Genomic DNA, 20,680 nt, shown 5'->3' with positions numbered 1-20,680 from the left:
TGTAATTAATATTTAATTTCAACCTAATCCTTCAGTTAAATAGGGTGGCTTTGCTATGAGAAAAACGCACACTGTTTAATTAAAACTAATTCCACTGTCATTATCACACCTACCTGTTACATAGATGGCACCACGGTAGTAAACAGCAGCATGATGGTTTCTTGGAAGTGACATAAACCCGAAAAATTCCCACCTATCTTTGAGAGGGTGATACTGAAACACAGATCGACCTGCAACAAATATTATCAAATTTCATTACATAGTTGACAAACCCCCTTTTCCAAGACCTCAAATCACACAAACTTGATGAAAGAACGTTTTACAAAAAACAAACAAACCAAAAGCACGTGACACAAATACTTTGAAATAGTCTGTTATATATAAAAAATCTTTTTAACTTTAACCCAATTTCAGGTTTCTAAAACCTTCTGTATTCATATGATTCCTTCACAATACAATTAAACATGAGGGATGGTAAAAACAAGATTCAGACAAAATACAACTCATTAAACAATGTTTAGTTTAACAATGAGCTGCTTTCAGTAAATATCTTATGAATTAACACATAGTACCTCATTTGTATTTGACACATTTATTTTTTAATAGTTTAGCACATCTCTAGTTGTCTTTTATTAAAGAAAGCTTTGTATTTATTACTGATCTCATGTCTGTTCCTTAGAAGTTGAGTATATTTGAAGGTTTTTTTTACTGATAACATCACACAAAGGATCTCCTTCATGGACTCAAGAAATGGTGAGGACACTTTCTTGTGAATAACTTCAAAAACATTACTACATTGTTCTGGATCAAATCAGAGTGGATACAAATATTACATACTGTGAAATAACACATTATAAAGTTTAGTTTACTGTTATGTTTACATCATTCGGTTTAACATGGCTTTTTACTTACATTGAAGCACTTTATTGCCTTCTACATGGCGCTTGTTGGTTTTCATTAAGTATGTAGGTATTATGAAACTGACACCAGCTCCCCCTAGCAGTGATGTACATTTATTAACACTGAGAAAGATTATGTAGTACACGAGAGGTAACTTCGTGGTCTAACCACTAAATAAAACGCCATCCTTGATATTGAAAGCGAGTTAGTTCACGAATGTCATTGCTCTTGAAATATTGTGTTAATCTCTGGTGAATTACGTTTTTATTTGTCTGCTTATTAGATATTTACTGAAGTTGTGGTGGTATTTGTTTAGCCTATTAAAATACTTGTTACATATACATGACTGTTTAACTTAAAGTGAGGCTTATGATTTAGTCTATGTAGTTAAAGCTAATTTTAGAAGCAATAATTTATGGCAAGTTTGATTGGTAACTAAGTAATGATGGGTAGTGTAACTAGGAATCAACATCATGTTATTAGAAACTTCTGAATTTTTCTTGTTAATTTAATTGAGTGTTATTCTATAATCATATCTCATACCATGTGAAATGTTTCCCAACAAAGACAATAGACATCTGTCACACAACTCTATGGTCACAATTTGATGCTTGTGTTACATCATTTTCATTACGTGATGTATACGTTTATCCATGAAACCCACTTGAAGTAAAGTCGTATTGCAGAGACGGCTGGTAAAAGTATTATAGCTTTAATTAAAACAAAGTACAGAACAACTTTTCGACCATCTGAGGTCATCTTCAGATTAACAAAGACAGTTTGAAACTGACCATTACTGGGCACATGTCCTGGAGATGAGAGCATGAAGGGGTACAAGATTGTAGGGTGGAACAGTTAGATGTTACACGTTGATTAATATACAGGAGAGGACAAAAGTGGTCCTCCTTGACAATGCTAATTTGTTATATATTTTATTAGAAAACATAAAAACATGTAAAACTATGTGTTTTAAAATACACTGGATGAGGTCTGCTCAAATATGATTCAAATCATAATTTTAACACTTGATAAGTACCTGAACTTTTTATGATTTTAGTTGCATTTTCTCATATAAAGTGTTGTACACCTGTTGTAGTCTCTTAGAACTTCTTATTCCAATTAGCCTACAATTGAGAAATAAAAATAAACTTTTTTAAACTAACTCCGGGAAAGTTTAACATGTGACGTCACAATGAGAAGTTGTTATGACGTTTTTGAGAGCCTTCACTTTTGATGTACCTGTGACTATAAGAGTATAACTAGAAAGTTCAGGAATAACGCCACTTAAAGGTGAAACCAGGGATGACTGACCAGAAGCCATTAAAGGTGACAGGAAATCAAAAGACAAAAGAAAGAAAAGATGGTTGTTGCTATGGTTGTTGTAAATGAAGCACATATCTGTAACTGACAAGCAACAACATAAATCTCAACATAAAGCAGCCAGAGCTACCTACAGAGATAGTACTGGAAGAAAACAAAGAAAGAGTGTTGCCAGCCAGAAGAAACAGAACAGAGACAACTCATTATATTCACCAAAAGAAGTCTGTAACCATAATTAAAAAGCAGATGATACATGGTCAGCTCAAGTTAGCAAAGGGCCAACAGTGCCACTGGTGATTGGAACATGCGACAAACACAGAGGTGCCAACAAATAATAATATTCCAGTAGGTGATGGCTATGTCAGGGCCAAGTCCTACAAGATACTGGGTTCAGCAGTGAAAATGAATCTATTATCTTATGACTAGATGATGGGCAAGGCATATCTGTGTGTGCTGATTGATGGGACAGTAAGAAGGTTTACATAAAAAAAGAATAAAGATGGACCCTCCATATTACATGGGAAACCTTGAGGCCATGTGTATGAAGGAACCTTTTTATGACTTGGTGATCAGCATCATACCAGGCAGTACAAGTTTGAGAAACCAGACAAAAAGAAGACTGATGAAACATCTGTAGTCACCATTAGAACTCAAGAAAAGCAACCAAGACATCAAGCCCCTGCAAGTCTTGAAAGGTGAACTGAAGGAAGTACATAAGAAAGATCTTTCACTGCAGAAACTTTGGAAGAGTGCCTAGGATAAAGTAGAGCACAATTCAAAGGATTTAAAGACTGGAGTACCATAAAATATTGCTATATTAATATATCAAGGCAATTATTCTGGGGAAGTTAAACAGGTCATAGTACTAACAGAATACTGAACTCAATTGATGAAGTTGACTTACAAACAGATTGTGGGAGGACATTTAGGGAGTAAAGAAGATGGCTAGCAGGATCACCAGCAACTTCTGTTGGTCAAGGATCATTGGAGATGTGATCAAATTCTGCTGTCATGTGTCAATACTCAGAAGGAAGGTAACCAAGATACCACTCTGTGATATGCCTTTCATAGAAGAGCTGTTTAAGGTCAACTGGTATGTGTTGAAAGTAGTGGACTATGCAGCACGTTATTCAGTTGAAAATGGAGAGAAACAGAAGCCTTCACAGAATTGTTATGTAGAATAAACTTTTCAAAAAACGTCTTGATTGACAGAGGGACCCAACATACCTCAGAAGTAATACACTAGTATGGAGTGGAGACTCGTGAGATCTAGGCAGATCTTTACCACCCATGCAGTAATAGATGTAAAGCAGTCAGAAACAGTTCTATGATAACAAAGACCATGAAGAACATTTCAAGGTCAAACAGAAGGCTTTAGTTCTGCTAGTACAGATAAGAACAAACTCAACCTGTAGTAGAAAATACCTTTTGAAGTATAGGAAGTGGTCAACAAATGGACTGTAAGGTTAATTAGAATATCAGACCAAGATCTACCATGCCAATTTTTTTTTTAAAGAGGTACTTCAAGAGAAAAAAGATCTAGTGGGTGTAAGCTTTGAGATACAGATGAACACTGCTGGTGTGGCTATCATAGATGCAGAACCAAAAATAGTGTCTTTGTCATAGGAGTTGAAGACCTATTAGACCTAAGACCACTGGTTGGAGTTGAGACATATAGAGATATCAACATCAGTGAAGATCTCACCGACAAGCAGAAGAAAGGGTTACCAGGTTTACTGTGCCAGTACACAAATGTCTTCAAAAACTCACCAGGCAAGACAGACTTTGTGCAACACAAACTCATGGCCATGACCAAGGATCCAGTTAACATAAAGCCCTACTAGATGCCCTATGCAACAGGAGATCTGATCAAGCATATTAAAAGCTGGAGTCATCAAGCCTTTGAATTCAATCTACTGTACACCAGTGGTAATTACAATGAAGATGGATGACTCAAGTTGTTTCTGCACACATTTCTGGAAGCTGGTTGGTCCTTGTGACACAGTTCATTTCTGAATCTATGGGAAACCAATAAGCTATCATGGTGAAACTAGATAGGTTCATGTTCTTTATCAAGGTCATCTTCAGGAAAGGTTACTATTATGTGGATAGCATTCTAACCTACAAAGGCAAATAAGAAGCCCATATGAAGAAAATCCGACAGTTGTTCAGACAAGTGAAGCCAACAGGTCTGACCATATAAGAGCTACATCAGTTACTCTCTGTTGGACTTTGTTGGACACAATGTGTGTAACTGAGAGATAGCTATGGAAAAAGAGAAGCTAACCCATATACAAGATGCACCAGCTACAATGATGAAGCAGGGAGTTACCAGGATACTACAGGAAGCTCACCAAAGCTATACTAAAGTGAAGTGGGAACAACCAGAGCAGATGGCGTTACACAAGCTGAACGATATTGCAGGAAGTCTGTGAATCCTTAGAATGACAAAACAACATTCATCATTCAGGTTGATACGTCAGATTTTGTTATCAGGCAAAATGCTGTTGAAATTATTACAGCTTGCATTTCGATAACAGAGTAGAAAAGAATAATTTATTTTGTGAATTATGTTTTAAAATAACAGAACCAGCTTATGTGGACTTTATCAAAAAGTGATAATTATTTAAAGCTGAATACAATTGTGGTAATCAATCATATAACAAACATTTTTATATGTTTGACTAGTTTTAATATACTATTTTAAAAGAAGTGGAGTGTGTGCAGTTTGTTAATTGTAGTGAAAGTTGTCATTAACAAGTGATGAATCCAGCCCATACATTAAAATCTGGCAATAGATTGTACAAATCACATATATATTTCTTAAATCCCATGAAGATGTGTGCAGCTAAAACTAATAAGATAATGGTTGAAAGAGAATGTTTGTGTTAGTCTACACCATACCCTCACTAGCATTTATACAAATTTTATCCATGATTAACTGTACACAAAATATCCTTTAAAGCACTGCAAAAGAAAACATGACAAAAATATTATACTTTGTTGTTCAGCTGTACTTCATGGTTTTGTAAGTAAGACATAATTTGATGTACAGTATGACACTAGCTGTGCCATCCTTCTCACCGTAAGAAATGTTCATGGGGTCTTGTGGATCTACTCCACCAATAGCTACGATGACAGGAACTGAAGTGTCTTGAATGTCACCTGTTGCATGTAAACGGTTCACGTAATATGGAGTGTTCTCAACATTTCGAAGCCCAAGGACTTTTCTGTAATAATTAGAAATTTAAGACATGCATTTCAAAATTACTATTTTTTACACTGAAATAGTTTTGATTTATTTTACATCAGAAGTATTTGATAACAAGGAAACAGATTCATTAAGAAAGATCTATAATTACTTTGAATGTTGGTAATCTTCATCCATAAAAAGAAGCTTTCCTAAATTAGGATCAATCTGGCGAGGAATGGTATAGAAATGTTTAAATAACATTTTCTCTTTACTACTGTGAAACTGGTAAACATCAGTATGAAAACCTGAGTCTCTGATGTCTGGGTCAGGAGGCCAAAACTAAATCAACCAAAGTATAAACATTTTAGTGTCAACTACAGAAAAACAAAAGTAAACTGTTTAACCTTTTAACAAAGACAAAAACTTTACACTTTTATTGAATTCAATTGTGATAATTAGTGTAATAGTTTAAAATAAAGGCAAGGTCAGTTTTCAAAATACACAATAAAAGTTTCATCGACCAACTGCCAAAATTAAAAAAATAAGACAACGTGTTTGGATACCTTCATGCTACCTTCATCAGGAGTGAAAACCTACATGACAAGCTGGTAGTTTTATAAGGAAAAGATTTAAGTAATTGTAATTTATGAGGTGGTATGAATATTGTACATAAACAATATATTTTTACAAATTATCCATTATTACCAACTAACCCTTCACATCTGTTCAACTAAGGATTATTTATTCAATTCACTTTGAGTGTTAGATTTGTTTAAAAGTACTTGTCTGTGCCACTGTATACTGTATATATATAAGGTATAACAAGTCAAATCGGTAGTGTATTCAGATGTTACTGTATATATATATATATAAGGTATAACAAGTCAAATCGGTAGTGTATTCAGATATTACCGTATATATATATACATGGTATAACTAGTCAAATCAGAAATAAGTAACTTAACTCTTATTTTCAATCATTTAACAAAATCAAAACAATATTTTTAACAACTGAAGATTAAATAGTGTATATCAAACTATATGTGAATGTAACAAAACAGTATTATGAACATAAGGGCTATAATAGGGTGTTAACTGTGCTGAACACATTGCACAATGTTGAGCCAGTGGCACATAACACAACCTAGAGGTGAAAAGGACTAGGAGAGGGTATGCACTTATGCAAAGACATATTTTCTTTTAATGTTTAAAATACAGATATTTTTCTTCAGGTGTTTATGATGTGCCCAGTTTCATTTTTTTCTCAGACCAATTATTTCTCTCATGAAAAACAGTCATAATCTTCTGAGCGAACTCTGCTGTTACTGTGGGTTCGTTTATCCAATACTTCTCAGACTACCAGCTTTATCAACAAATACCACATCATATAGAAAGCCTGACATTAAGCTTTTCCATAAGGATTACCATCTCACTTACAAGAACTGTATGACTGTGAAGGTCACACAGCTGATTAGTTCGTACAGTTACATAACCTGCTCAGGTAGTATCTGGACACCATCTCCAGTGATCTTCATGACTAGGACAGAACAAATAAACTTCCATAAGACTGATACTGGAGATGAAACCCCAACATGTAAATGATCTAGACAACTTCTCCTCTTGGAAAAAAGAGACTGAAACCATGGAAGAACAAAGATTGACAGAGCTGAGTACGAGACCATTGACATCATGGAGCGACTTGTAAAAAGAAAGATGGTCCTCAAGATTCTGTATAAGCTACTAGAAAGTGACTAAAGTTAAACAGATAAATACTTTTTCACTGACAACGACTGGCTATCTATTTTATAACAAATGTATTGTGGCAGTTTGTTTCGTTACCCTTTGGGCTGTATATTACATCTGCTTTTTTCAATTGCTAATGAAATGTTCTCTGTTGGAACTACTCTGGAACATCACACTCATCTATTAGAATAACAAACTTGTTTGTTTGTTTGTTTGTTTTGGAATTTCGCACAAAGCTACTCGAGGGCTATCTGTGCTAGCCGTCCCTAATTTAGCAGTGTACGACTAGAGGGAAGGCAGCTAGTCATCACCACCGACCGCCAACTCTTGGGCTACTCTTTTACCAACGAATAGTGGGATTGACCGTCACATTATACACCCCTACGGCTGGGAGGGCGAGCATGTTTAGCGCGACGCGGGCGCGAACCCGCGACCCTCGGATTACGAGTCGCACGCCTTACGCGCTTGGCCATGCCGGGCCAACAAACTTGTACCTGGAGACAATAGCAATAGTTGAATAATAGGGAATCAATAATCCTCTGTTAAATATAAATGGTAATAATGAACAATTTTGGAAAGAACTATTGTTTTCCATGCACAATACTCATACCATCTCAGATATTACAATTACTTAAATATATTCATTGTAAAACTACTAGCTTGTCATGTAGGTTTTTACTGGTATTGAAGACTCCTAAACATTTCTTTTTCTGATTGTTGGTCAATCAAACTATTATTGTACATTGTATATTCTTCTTGTATTCTATCACTGTCTGCTTTACACATTTGATTTTGGATTAGATAGACTTAAAGAAACTATAGCGATTCAGAATACTAAAAAATCAGTTTTCAAAGCATGCAATACCATGGAAAGAATAAACATAATCAAGTTTTTAATACACACTCAAATGTTATTAGCTAATTAAACTCATTAACAAACAAACAATGAGCAAGTTATTTCAGACTCATTTTACCTATAGTCATCACATTGAAATGTTTTAATATTTTAACTGAAAGAAAAACTTACAGGTATAGTAACCGGTGCCAAATCTTTAGAAATAGCATCATCACCCAGGACTTTAGGTCGATAACCACTGATGTAAGTTTGTATTCCTCCATTGGTTCTATAGCTTCTACCTGGATTAAACTTCTAGTATGAAATAAAAACAATGAAATTACACAAAATGTTTCCAAAACATCAGCACAGTTCTTTCCAAAGGGACGTTTTATTGAAACTGAATAAAATTTATATATTACCTATGTCACTTATATAAATGTTCGTATAAATTTATAAAATATACTGGGAGTTGCAGGTCATGACGATAATGTCAGGATGAAATAGGTCTAAAACATCTATAATATTCCACAGGACTTAAGGTAGGTTATAAATATAAATTCAGAAAGCTTCAAGAGTTAATCACTGAAGGACAGATAGGAGCCATTAGACAAACAGAGTTTCTGTTAATGTTTAGTTTTCATTTACTCAGCGGTAAAATAACACAGTTTATTTTTTTACATCAGTAGTGGTTATATTTTAAGCACCATTTGCCTACAAATTACAAGTTACAAACAAGAAAAGCCTGCAAAAAATCACAAATGTTCAAATAAACTTTGATTTTTTTTTGTTAAGTGAAATGCAGAGCTACACAGTGAGCTAGCACACATTGAAACCTGGTTTTTAGTGTTACAAGTGTTCGGACTTAATGGAGACAGAAGTACAATAATTTGTTATTTTTATGTGAAGTGTACTTTAAATTGTTTTCACTGGATGATTTATGATGACCCATCAATGACACTACAACACTGGTATCAAGAGTTGGATTATTTTGGTGAAAATAAAATATAATTTTATATATACGTGAGATGAATTTAAACTGTAAAGAGGACGACCATGTGGTCAAGAAGTGAGTGCGAAGTATTACTTGAGATAACGAAATTGTTGTTTTAAGGCTTATTTTTAATTTTGTAATTTGTTTCTGGAGTTGTTCAGAAAGTTTTTTCCAGATGGATAGTTGAATCGTCCAGGGTGTTGACTGTTACAGTTACGTTGTATATGTATATTGATTTGTTTTACGTCAGTTAACATCATTTGTAACATAGGCTTAACAAGTTTTATGTTTCCCTAGGGCACAGCAGTATATCTGCAGAATTACGATGCTATAAGTTTCAATACTCATGGTGAACAGAGTACAGATAGCCCTTTGTGCTTAGCTTCCAACAAACAAATTATTACAGCAGCGTGCAAGCTTCCCAGCTTGTATGAATGTGAAATAAGAAACTTAACTGATTGTTAAATTGCACTTTGAATTATTTTTCTCACATAATTTTAAAAAATGTCAACAAAGAAACAATTGTCACAATAAACGATAACTAAAAAACACAAGTGTAGAGGATGACATTTCGAGACTAGGATAGACGATAACTCTAAAAACACAAGTGTAGAGAATGACATTTCGAGAGTAGGATAGACGATAAGTGTAAAAAACACAAGTGTAGAGGATGACATTTCGAGACTAGGATAGACGATAACTGTAAAAAACACAAGTGTAGAGGATGACATTTAGAGACTAGGATAGACGATAAGTGTAAAAACACAAGTGTAGAGGATGACATTTAGAGACTAGGATAGACGATAACTGTAAAAACAAGTGTAGAGGATGACATTTAGAGACTAGGATAGACGATAAGTGTAAAAACACAAGTGTAGAGGATGACATTTAGAGACTAGGATAGACGATAACTGTAAAAAACACAAGTGTAGAGGATGACATTTGGAGAGTAGGATAGACGATAACTGTAAAAAACACAAGTGTAGAGGATGACATTTAAAGACTAGGATAGACGATAACTGTAAAAAACACAAGTGTAGAGGATGACATTTAAAGACTAGGATAGACGATAAGTGTAAAAACACAAGTGTAGAGGATGACATTTAGAGACTAGGATAGACGATAACTGTAAAAAACACAAGTGTAGAGGATGACATTTAGAGACTAGGATAGACGATAACTGTAAAAAACACAAGTGTAGAGGATGACATTTAGAGACTAGGATAGACGATAACTGTAAAAAACACAAGTGTAGAGGATGACATTTAGAGACTAGGATAGACGATAACTGTAAAAACAAGTGTAGAGGATGACATTTGGAGAGTAGGATAGACGATAACTGTAAAAAACACAAGTGTAGAGGATGACATTTAAAGACTAGGATAGACGATAACTGTAAAAAACACAAGTGTAGAGGATGACATTTGGAGAGTAGGATAGACGATAAGTGTAAAAAACACAAGTGTAGAGGATGACATTTAGAGACTAGGATAGACGATAACTGTAAAAACACAAGTGTAGAGGATGACATTTAGAACTAGGATAGACGATAAGTGTAAAAAAAACACAAGTGTAGAGGATGACATTTAGAGACTAGGATAGACGATAACTGTAAAAAACACAAGTGTAGAGGATGACATTTGGAGAGTAGGATAGACGATAACTGTAAAAAACACAAGTGTAGAGGATGACATTTAAAGACTAGGATAGACGATAACTGTAAAACACAAGTGTAGAGGATGACATTTGGAGAGTAGGATAGACGATAAGTGTAAAAAACACAAGTGTAGAGGATGACATTTAGAGACTAGGATAGACGATAACTGTAAAAACACAAGTGTAGAGGATGACATTTAAAGACTAGGATAGACGATAACTGTAAAAAACACAAGTGTAGAGGATGACATTTGGAGAGTAGGATAGACGATAAGTGTAAAAAACACAAGTGTAGAGGATGACATTTAGAGACTAGGATAGACGATAACTGTAAAAAACACAAGTGTAGAGGATGACATTTAGAGACTAGGATAGACGATAAGTGTAAAAACACAAGTGTAGAGGATGACATTTAGAGACTAGGATAGACGATAACTGTAAAAAAACACAAGTGTAGAGGATGACATTTGGAGAGTAGGATAGACGATAACTGTAAAAACACAAGTGTAGAGGATGACATTTGGAGAGTAGGATAGACGATAAGTGTAAAAAACACAAGTGTAGAGGATGACATTTAGAGACTAGGATAGACGATAACTGTAAAAAACACAAGTGTAGAGGATGACATTTAGAGACTAGGATAGACGATAACTGTAAAAACAAGTGTAGAGGATGACATTTGGAGAGTAGGATAGACGATAACTGTAAAAAACACAAGTGTAGAGGATGACATTTAGAGACTAGGATAGACGATAACTGTAAAAACAAGTGTAGAGGATGACATTTGGAGAGTAGGATAGACGATAACTGTAAAAAAAACACAAGTGTAGAGGATGACATTTAAAGACTAGGATAGACGATAAGTGTAAAACACAAGTGTAGAGGATGACATTTAGAGACTAGGATAGACGATAACTGTAAAAAACAAAGTGTAGAGGATGACATTTAGAGACTAGGATAGACGATAACTGTAAAAAAACACAAGTGTAGAGGATGACATTTAGAGACTAGGATAGACGATAACTGTAAAAAACAAGTGTAGAGGATGACATTTGGAGAGTAGGATAGACGATAACTGTAAAAAAACACAAGTGTAGAGGATGACATTTAGAGACTAGGATAGACGATAACTGTAAAACAAGTGTAGAGGATGACATTTGGAGAGTAGGATAGACGATAACTGTAAAAAAACACAAGTGTAGAGGATGACATTTAAAGACTAGGATAGACGATAACTGTAAAAACACAAGTGTAGAGGATGACATTTGGAGAGTAGGATAGACGATAAGTGTAAAAAAACACAAGTGTAGAGGATGACATTTAGAGACTAGGATAGACGATAACTGTAAAAAACAAAGTGTAGAGGATGACATTTAGAGACTAGGATAGACGATAACTGTAAAAACAAGTGTAGAGGATGACATTTGGAGAGTAGGATAGACGATAACTCTAAAAACAAGTGTAGAGGATGACATTTGGAGAGTAGGATAGACGATAACTGTAAAAAACAAGTGTAGGGATGACATTTCAGAGACTAGGATAGACGATAAGTGTAAAAAAACACAAGTGTAGAGGATGACATTTAGAGACTAGGATAGACGATAACTGTAAAAAAAACAAGTGTAGAGGATGACATTTGGAGAGTAGGATAGACGATAACTGTAAAAAAACACAAGTGTAGAGGATGACATTTAGAGACTAGGATAGACGATAACTGTAAAACAAGTGTAGAGGATGACATTTGGAGAGTAGGATAGACGATAACTGTAAAAAAACACAAGTGTAGAGGATGACATTTAAAGACTAGGATAGACGATAACTGTAAAAAACAAGTGTAGAGGATGACATTTGGAGAGTAGGATAGACGATAACTGTAAAAAAACACACAAGTGTAGAGGATGACATTTAAAGACTAGGATAGACGATAACTGTAAAAAACACAAGTGTAGAGGATGACATTTGGAGAGTAGGATAGACGATAAGTGTAAAAAACACAAGTGTAGAGGATGACATTTAGAGACTAGGATAGACGATAACTGTAAAAAACACAAGTGTAGAGGATGACATTTAGAGACTAGGATAGACGATAACTGTAAAAACAAGTGTAGAGGATGACATTTGGAGAGTAGGATAGACGATAACTCTAAAAACAAGTGTAGAGGATGACATTTGGAGAGTAGGATAGACGATAACTGTAAAAACACACAAGTGTAGAGGATGACATTTGGAGAGTAGGATAGACGATAACTGTAAAAAAACAAGTGTAGAGAATGACATTTAGAGACTAGGATAGACGATAACTGTAAAAACAAGTGTAGAGGATGACATTTAAAGACTAGGATAGACGATAAGTGTAAAAAACACAAGTGTAGAGGATGACATTTAAAGACTAGGATAGACGATAAGTGTAAAAAACACAAGTGTAGAGGATGACATTTAGAGACTAGGATAGACGATAACTGTAAAAACAAGTGTAGAGGATGACATTTGGAGAGTAGGATAGACGATAAGTGTAAAAAACACAAGTGTAGAGGATGACATTTGGAGAGTAGGATAGACGATAACTGTAAAAAACACAAGTGTAGAGGATGACATTTAGAGACTAGGATAGACGATAACTGTAAAAAACACAAGTGTAGAGGATGACATTTAAAGACTAGGATAGACGATAAGTGTAAAAAACACAAGTGTAGAGGATGACATTTGGAGAGTAGGATAGACGATAACTGTAAAAAACACAAGTGTAGAGGATGACATTTAGAGACTAGGATAGACGATAACTCTAAAAACAAGTGTAGAGGATGACATTTAAAGACTAGAATAGACGATAACTGTAAAAAACACAAGTGTAGAGGATGACATTTAGAGACTAGGATAGACGATAAGTGTAAAAACACAAGTGTAGAGGATGACATTTAGAGACTAGGATAGACGATAACTGTAAAAACAAGTGTAGAGGATGACATTTAGAGACTAGGATAGACGATAAGTGTAAAAACACAAGTGTAGAGGATGACATTTAGAGACTAGGATAGACGATAACTGTAAAAAACACAAGTGTAGAGGATGACATTTGGAGAGTAGGATAGACGATAACTGTAAAAAACACAAGTGTAGAGGATGACATTTAAAGACTAGGATAGACGATAACTGTAAAACACAAGTGTAGAGGATGACATTTAAAGACTAGGATAGACGATAAGTGTAAAAACACAAGTGTAGAGGATGACATTTAGAGACTAGGATAGACGATAAGTGTAAAAAACACAAGTGTAGAGGATGACATTTAGAGACTAGGATAGACGATAACTGTAAAAAACACAAGTGTAGAGGATGACATTTAGAGACTAGGATAGACGATAACTGTAAAAAACACAAGTGTAGAGGATGACATTTAGAGACTAGGATAGACGATAACTGTAAAAAAACACAAGTGTAGAGGATGACATTTAGAGACTAGGATAGACGATAACTGTAAAAACAAGTGTAGAGGATGACATTTGGAGAGTAGGATAGACGATAACTGTAAAAAACACAAGTGTAGAGGATGACATTTAAAGACTAGGATAGACGATAACTGTAAAAAACACAAGTGTAGAGGATGACATTTGGAGAGTAGGATAGACGATAAGTGTAAAAAACACAAGTGTAGAGGATGACATTTAGAGACTAGGATAGACGATAACTGTAAAAACACAAGTGTAGAGGATGACATTTAGAGACTAGGATAGACGATAAGTGTAAAAACACAAGTGTAGAGGATGACATTTAGAGACTAGGATAGACGATAACTGTAAAAAACACAAGTGTAGAGGATGACATTTGGAGAGTAGGATAGACGATAACTGTAAAAAACACAAGTGTAGAGGATGACATTTAAAGACTAGGATAGACGATAACTGTAAAAAAACACAAGTGTAGAGGATGACATTTGGAGAGTAGGATAGACGATAAGTGTAAAAAACACAAGTGTAGAGGATGACATTTAGAGACTAGGATAGACGATAACTGTAAAAACACAAGTGTAGAGGATGACATTTAAAGACTAGGATAGACGATAACTGTAAAAAACACAAGTGTAGAGGATGACATTTGGAGAGTAGGATAGACGATAAGTGTAAAAAACACAAGTGTAGAGGATGACATTTAGAGACTAGGATAGACGATAACTGTAAAAAACACAAGTGTAGAGGATGACATTTAGAGACTAGGATAGACGATAAGTGTAAAAACACAAGTGTAGAGGATGACATTTAGAGACTAGGATAGACGATAACTGTAAAAACACAAGTGTAGAGGATGACATTTGGAGAGTAGGATAGACGATAACTGTAAAAACACAAGTGTAGAGGATGACATTTGGAGAGTAGGATAGACGATAAGTGTAAAAAACACAAGTGTAGAGGATGACATTTAGAGACTAGGATAGACGATAACTGTAAAACACAAGTGTAGAGGATGACATTTAGAGACTAGGATAGACGATAACTGTAAAAAACAAGTGTAGAGGATGACATTTGGAGAGTAGGATAGACGATAACTGTAAAACACAAGTGTAGAGGATGACATTTAGAGACTAGGATAGACGATAACTGTAAAACAAGTGTAGAGGATGACATTTGGAGAGTAGGATAGACGATAACTGTAAAAAAACAAAGTGTAGAGGATGACATTTAAAGACTAGGATAGACGATAAGTGTAAAAACACAAGTGTAGAGGATGACATTTAGAGACTAGGATAGACGATAACTGTAAAAAACACAAGTGTAGAGGATGACATTTAGAGACTAGGATAGACGATAACTGTAAAAAACACAAGTGTAGAGGATGACATTTAGAGACTAGGATAGACGATAACTGTAAAACAAAGTGTAGAGGATGACATTTGGAGAGTAGGATAGACGATAACTGTAAAAAACAAGTGTAGAGGATGACATTTAGAGACTAGGATAGACGATAACTGTAAAACAAGTGTAGAGGATGACATTTGGAGAGTAGGATAGACGATAACTGTAAAAAAACACAAGTGTAGAGGATGACATTTAAAGACTAGGATAGACGATAACTAAAAACACACAAGTGTAGAGGATGACATTTGGAGAGTAGGATAGACGATAAGTGTAAAAAACACAAGTGTAGAGGATGACATTTAGAGACTAGGATAGACGATAACTGTAAAAAACACAAGTGTAGAGGATGACATTTAGAGACTAGGATAGACGATAACTGTAAAAACAAGTGTAGAGGATGACATTTGGAGAGTAGGATAGACGATAACTCTAAAAACAAGTGTAGAGGATGACATTTGGAGAGTAGGATAGACGATAACTGTAAAAACAAGTGTAGGGGATGACATTTCGAGACTAGGATAGACGATAAGTGTAAAAAACACAAGTGTAGAGGATGACATTTAGAGACTAGGATAGACGATAACTGTAAAAACAAGTGTAGAGGATGACATTTGGAGAGTAGGATAGACGATAACTGTAAAAACACACAAGTGTAGAGGATGACATTTAGAGACTAGGATAGACGATAACTGTAAAAACAAGTGTAGAGGATGACATTTGGAGAGTAGGATAGACGATAACTGTAAAAAACACAAGTGTAGAGGATGACATTTAAAGACTAGGATAGACGATAACTGTAAAAACAAGTGTAGAGGATGACATTTGGAGAGTAGGATAGACGATAACTGTAAAAAACACAAGTGTAGAGGATGACATTTAAAGACTAGGATAGACGATAACTGTAAAAAACACAAGTGTAGAGGATGACATTTGGAGAGTAGGATAGACGATAAGTGTAAAAAAAACACAAGTGTAGAGGATGACATTTAGAGACTAGGATAGACGATAACTGTAAAAAAACACAAGTGTAGAGGATGACATTTAGAGACTAGGATAGACGATAACTGTAAAAACAAGTGTAGAGGATGACATTTGGAGAGTAGGATAGACGATAACTCTAAAAACAAGTGTAGAGGATGACATTTGGAGAGTAGGATAGACGATAACTGTAAAAAACACAAGTGTAGAGGATGACATTTGGAGAGTAGGATAGACGATAACTGTAAAAAACACAAGTGTAGAGAATGACATTTAGAGACTAGGATAGACGATAACTGTAAAAACAAGTGTAGAGGATGACATTTAAAGACTAGGATAGACGATAAGTGTAAAAAACACAAGTGTAGAGGATGACATTTAAAGACTAGGATAGACGATAAGTGTAAAAAACACAAGTGTAGAGGATGACATTTAGAGACTAGGATAGACGATAACTGTAAAAACAAGTGTAGAGGATGACATTTGGAGAGTAGGATAGACGATAAGTGTAAAAAACACAAGTGTAGAGGATGACATTTGGAGAGTAGGATAGACGATAACTGTAAAAAACACAAGTGTAGAGGATGACATTTAGAGACTAGGATAGACGATAACTGTAAAAAACACAAGTGTAGAGGATGACATTTAAAGACTAGGATAGACGATAAGTGTAAAAAACACAAGTGTAGAGGATGACATTTGGAGAGTAGGATAGACGATAACTGTAAAAAACACAAGTGTAGAGGATGACATTTAGAGACTAGGATAGACGATAACTCTAAAAACAAGTGTAGAGGATGACATTTAAAGACTAGAATAGACGATAACTGTAAAAAACACAAGTGTAGAGGATGACATTTGGAGAGTAGGATAGACGATAAGTGTAAAAAACACAATTGTAGAGGATGACATTTCGAGAGTCTTTCATCTTCAGGTCAATGTGTGTAAGATGTTGAAGGTCTTTATATAATATGGATTGTGAAGGACGTGCTGTAATTTATTATTAGATTTGTTTTGATGAGAAGAAAATAGAACCATAACTGTTGAAGGTAATAACTACAAGGTCAAAAGTGAGATGATGAAATTATTAAAACAAGATTAGTAAAAACTTTATCGAAAATTAAAAAACTAACAAGAAGAGAAAGAAAAAAAGAACACGGTAAAATTAAAAGTTGATCGACAAACTTGTGACAGAAGTTGAACAGTTACTATTAAAGAAGAAGATAGACAAACCTGTGACAGAAGTTGAACAGTTACTATTAAAGAAGAAGATAGACAAACTTGTGACAGAAGTTGAACAGCTACTATTAAAGAAGAAGATAGACAAACTTGTGACAGAAGTTGAACAGTTACTATTAAAGAAGATAGACAAATTTGTGACAGAAGTTGAACGGTTACTATTAAAGAAGAAGATAGACAAACTTGTGACAGAAGTTGAACAGCTACTATTAAAGAAGAAGATAGACAAACTTGTGACAGAAGTTGAACAACTACTATTAAAGAAGAAGATAGACAAACTTGTGACAGAAGTTGAACAACTACTATTAAAGAAGAAGACCGACAAACTTGTGACAGAAGTTGAACAACTACTATTAAAGAAGAAGATAGACAAACTTGTGACAGAAGTTGAACAGCTACTATTAAAGAAGAAGATAGACAAACTTGTGACAGAAGTTGAACAGTTACTATTAAAGAAGATAGACAAATTTGTGACAGAAGTTGAACGGTTACTATTAAAGAAGAAGATAGACAAACTTGTGACAGAAGTTGAACAGCTACTATTAAAGAAGAAGATAGACAAACTTGTGACAGAAGTTGAACAACTACTATTAAAGAAGAAGATAGACAAACTTGTGACAGAAGTTGAACAACTACTATTAAAGAAGAAGACCGACAAACTTGTGACAGAAGTTGAACAGCTACTATTAAAGAAGAAGATAGACAAACTTGTGACAGAAGTTGAACAGCTACTATTAAAGAAGAAGATAGACAAACTTGTGACAGAAGTTGAACAACTACTATTAAAGAAGAAGATAGACAAACTTGTGACAGAAGTTGAACAACTACTATTAAAGAAGATCGACAAACTTGTGACAGAAGTTGAACAACTACTATTAAAGAAGAAGACCGACAAACTTGTGACAGAAGTTGAACAACTACTATTACAGAAGAAGATAGACAAACTTGTGACAGAAGTTGAACAGCTACTATTACAGAAGAAGATAGACAAACTTGTGACAGAAGTTGAACAGCTACTATTACAGAAGAAGATCGACAAACTTGTGACAGAAGTTGAACAGTTACTATTACAGAAGAAGACCGACAAACTTGTGACAGAAGTTGAACAGTTACTATTAAAGAAGAAGATCGACAAACTTGTGACAGAAGTTGAACAACTACTATTAAAGAAGAAGATCGACAAACTTGTGACAGAAGTTGAACAACTACTATTAAAGAAGAAGATCGACAAACTTGTGACAGAAGTTGAACAGCTACTATTAAAGAAGAAGATCGACAAACTTGTGACAGAAGTTGAACAGCTACTATTACAGAAGAAGATAGACAAACTTGTGACAGAAGTTGAACAGCTACGATTACAGAAGAAATAGACAAACTTGTGACAGAAGTTGAACAACTACTATTACAGAAGAAGATAGACAAACTTGTGACAGAAGTTGAACAACTACTATTAAAGAAGAAGATCGACAAACTTGTGACAGAAGTTGAACAGCTACTATTACAGAAGAAGACCGACAAACTTGTGACAGAAGTTGAACAGCTACTATTACAGAAGAAGATCGACAAACTTGTGACAGAAGTTGAACAGTTACTATTAAAGAAGAAGATCGACAAACTTGTGACAGAAGTTGAACAACTACTATTAAAGAAGAAGATCGACAAACTTGTGACAGAAGTTGAACAACTACTATTAAAGAAGAAGATCGACAAACTTGTGACAGAAGTTGAACAGCTACTATTAAAGAAGAAGATCGACAAACTTGTGACAGAAGTTGAACAGCTACTATTACAGAAGAAGATAGACAAACTTGTGACAGAAGTTGAACAGCTACGATTACAGAAGAAATAGACAAACTTGTGACAGAAGTTGAACAGCTACTATTACAGAAGAAGATAGACAAACTTGTGACAGATGTTGAACAACTACTATTAAAGAAGATCGACAAACTTGTGACAGAAGTTGAACAACTACTATTAAAGAAGAAGATCGACAAACTTGTGACAGAAGTTGAACAACTACTATTAAAGAAGAAGATCGACAAACTTGTGACAGAAGTTGAACAGCTACTATTAAAGAAGAAGATCGACAAACTTGTGACAGAAGTTGAACAGCTACTATTACAGAAGAAGATAGACAAACTTGTGACAGAAGTTGAACAGCTACGATTACAGAAGAAATAGACAAACTTGTGACAGAAGTTGAACAGCTACTATTACAGAAGAAGATAGACAAACTTGTGACAGATGTTGAACAACTACTATTAAAGAAGATCGACAAACTTGTGACAGAAGTTGAACAACTACTATTACAGAAGAAGATAGACAAACTTGTGACAGAAGTTGAACGGCTACTATTACAGAAGAAGAACGACAAACTTGTGACAGAAGTTGAACGACTACTATTAAAGAAGATCGACAAACTTGTGACAGAAGTTGAACAACTACTATTACAGAAGAAGATCGACAAACTTGTGACAGAAGTTGAACAACTACTATTACAGAAGAAGATCGACAAACTTGTGACAGAAGTTGAACAACTACTGTTAAAGAAGAAGATCGACAAACTTGTGACAGAAGTTGAACAGCTACTATTACAGAAGAAGAACAAAACTGCTCATTCACTTGTTGTAAATAGAGTCGGCAAATTGTGTATACTATTTTGAAGATTGAACTAAAAGAGTCCTATCAGGCTATGAAATGTTAAATGCAAGCTTTGATATTCGAAACCTCATTAAAAGTATTCATTTTTGAAATCTTGGTCTCAGAGTCAAAATCTTTGTTTTAACTGTAAACCTTCGAGTTAGTACCTGTGTGTTCCATTCACCTAGTGAATACTCAATTTAAATAAATAACAGTGTAACAAGTAGTATTAGTCAAAGATTCAACAGCTCCACTCAGCCTGCCTGTGTTATACTCCTACATATTTTTCAATCAGGTATCCATGTATATGGACAAACATAAGAATACATGGG

General features: G+C 34.7%; 1 protein-coding gene across 1 annotated transcript in view; it reads right to left on the bottom strand.

Annotated features, from left to right (window-relative positions):
* Positions 1-20,680, bottom strand: part of LOC143226895 (beta-scruin-like) — a 51,921-nt gene that overhangs the window by 8,993 nt on the left and 22,248 nt on the right. The window contains 4 exon segments of the mRNA XM_076458429.1: positions 114-230; positions 5,305-5,450; positions 5,583-5,752; positions 8,184-8,306. Coding sequence (XP_076314544.1) covers positions 114-230; positions 5,305-5,450; positions 5,583-5,752; positions 8,184-8,306 — 556 coding nt within the window.

The sequence above is a fragment of the Tachypleus tridentatus genome, chromosome 9, assembly GCF_004210375.1.
Source record: "Tachypleus tridentatus isolate NWPU-2018 chromosome 9, ASM421037v1, whole genome shotgun sequence".
In the NCBI taxonomy this organism is placed as follows: domain Eukaryota; kingdom Metazoa; phylum Arthropoda; class Merostomata; order Xiphosura; family Limulidae; genus Tachypleus; species Tachypleus tridentatus.
Note: the sequence above shows the minus strand (reverse complement) of the source record. Positions and strands in the feature narration are given on the sequence as shown.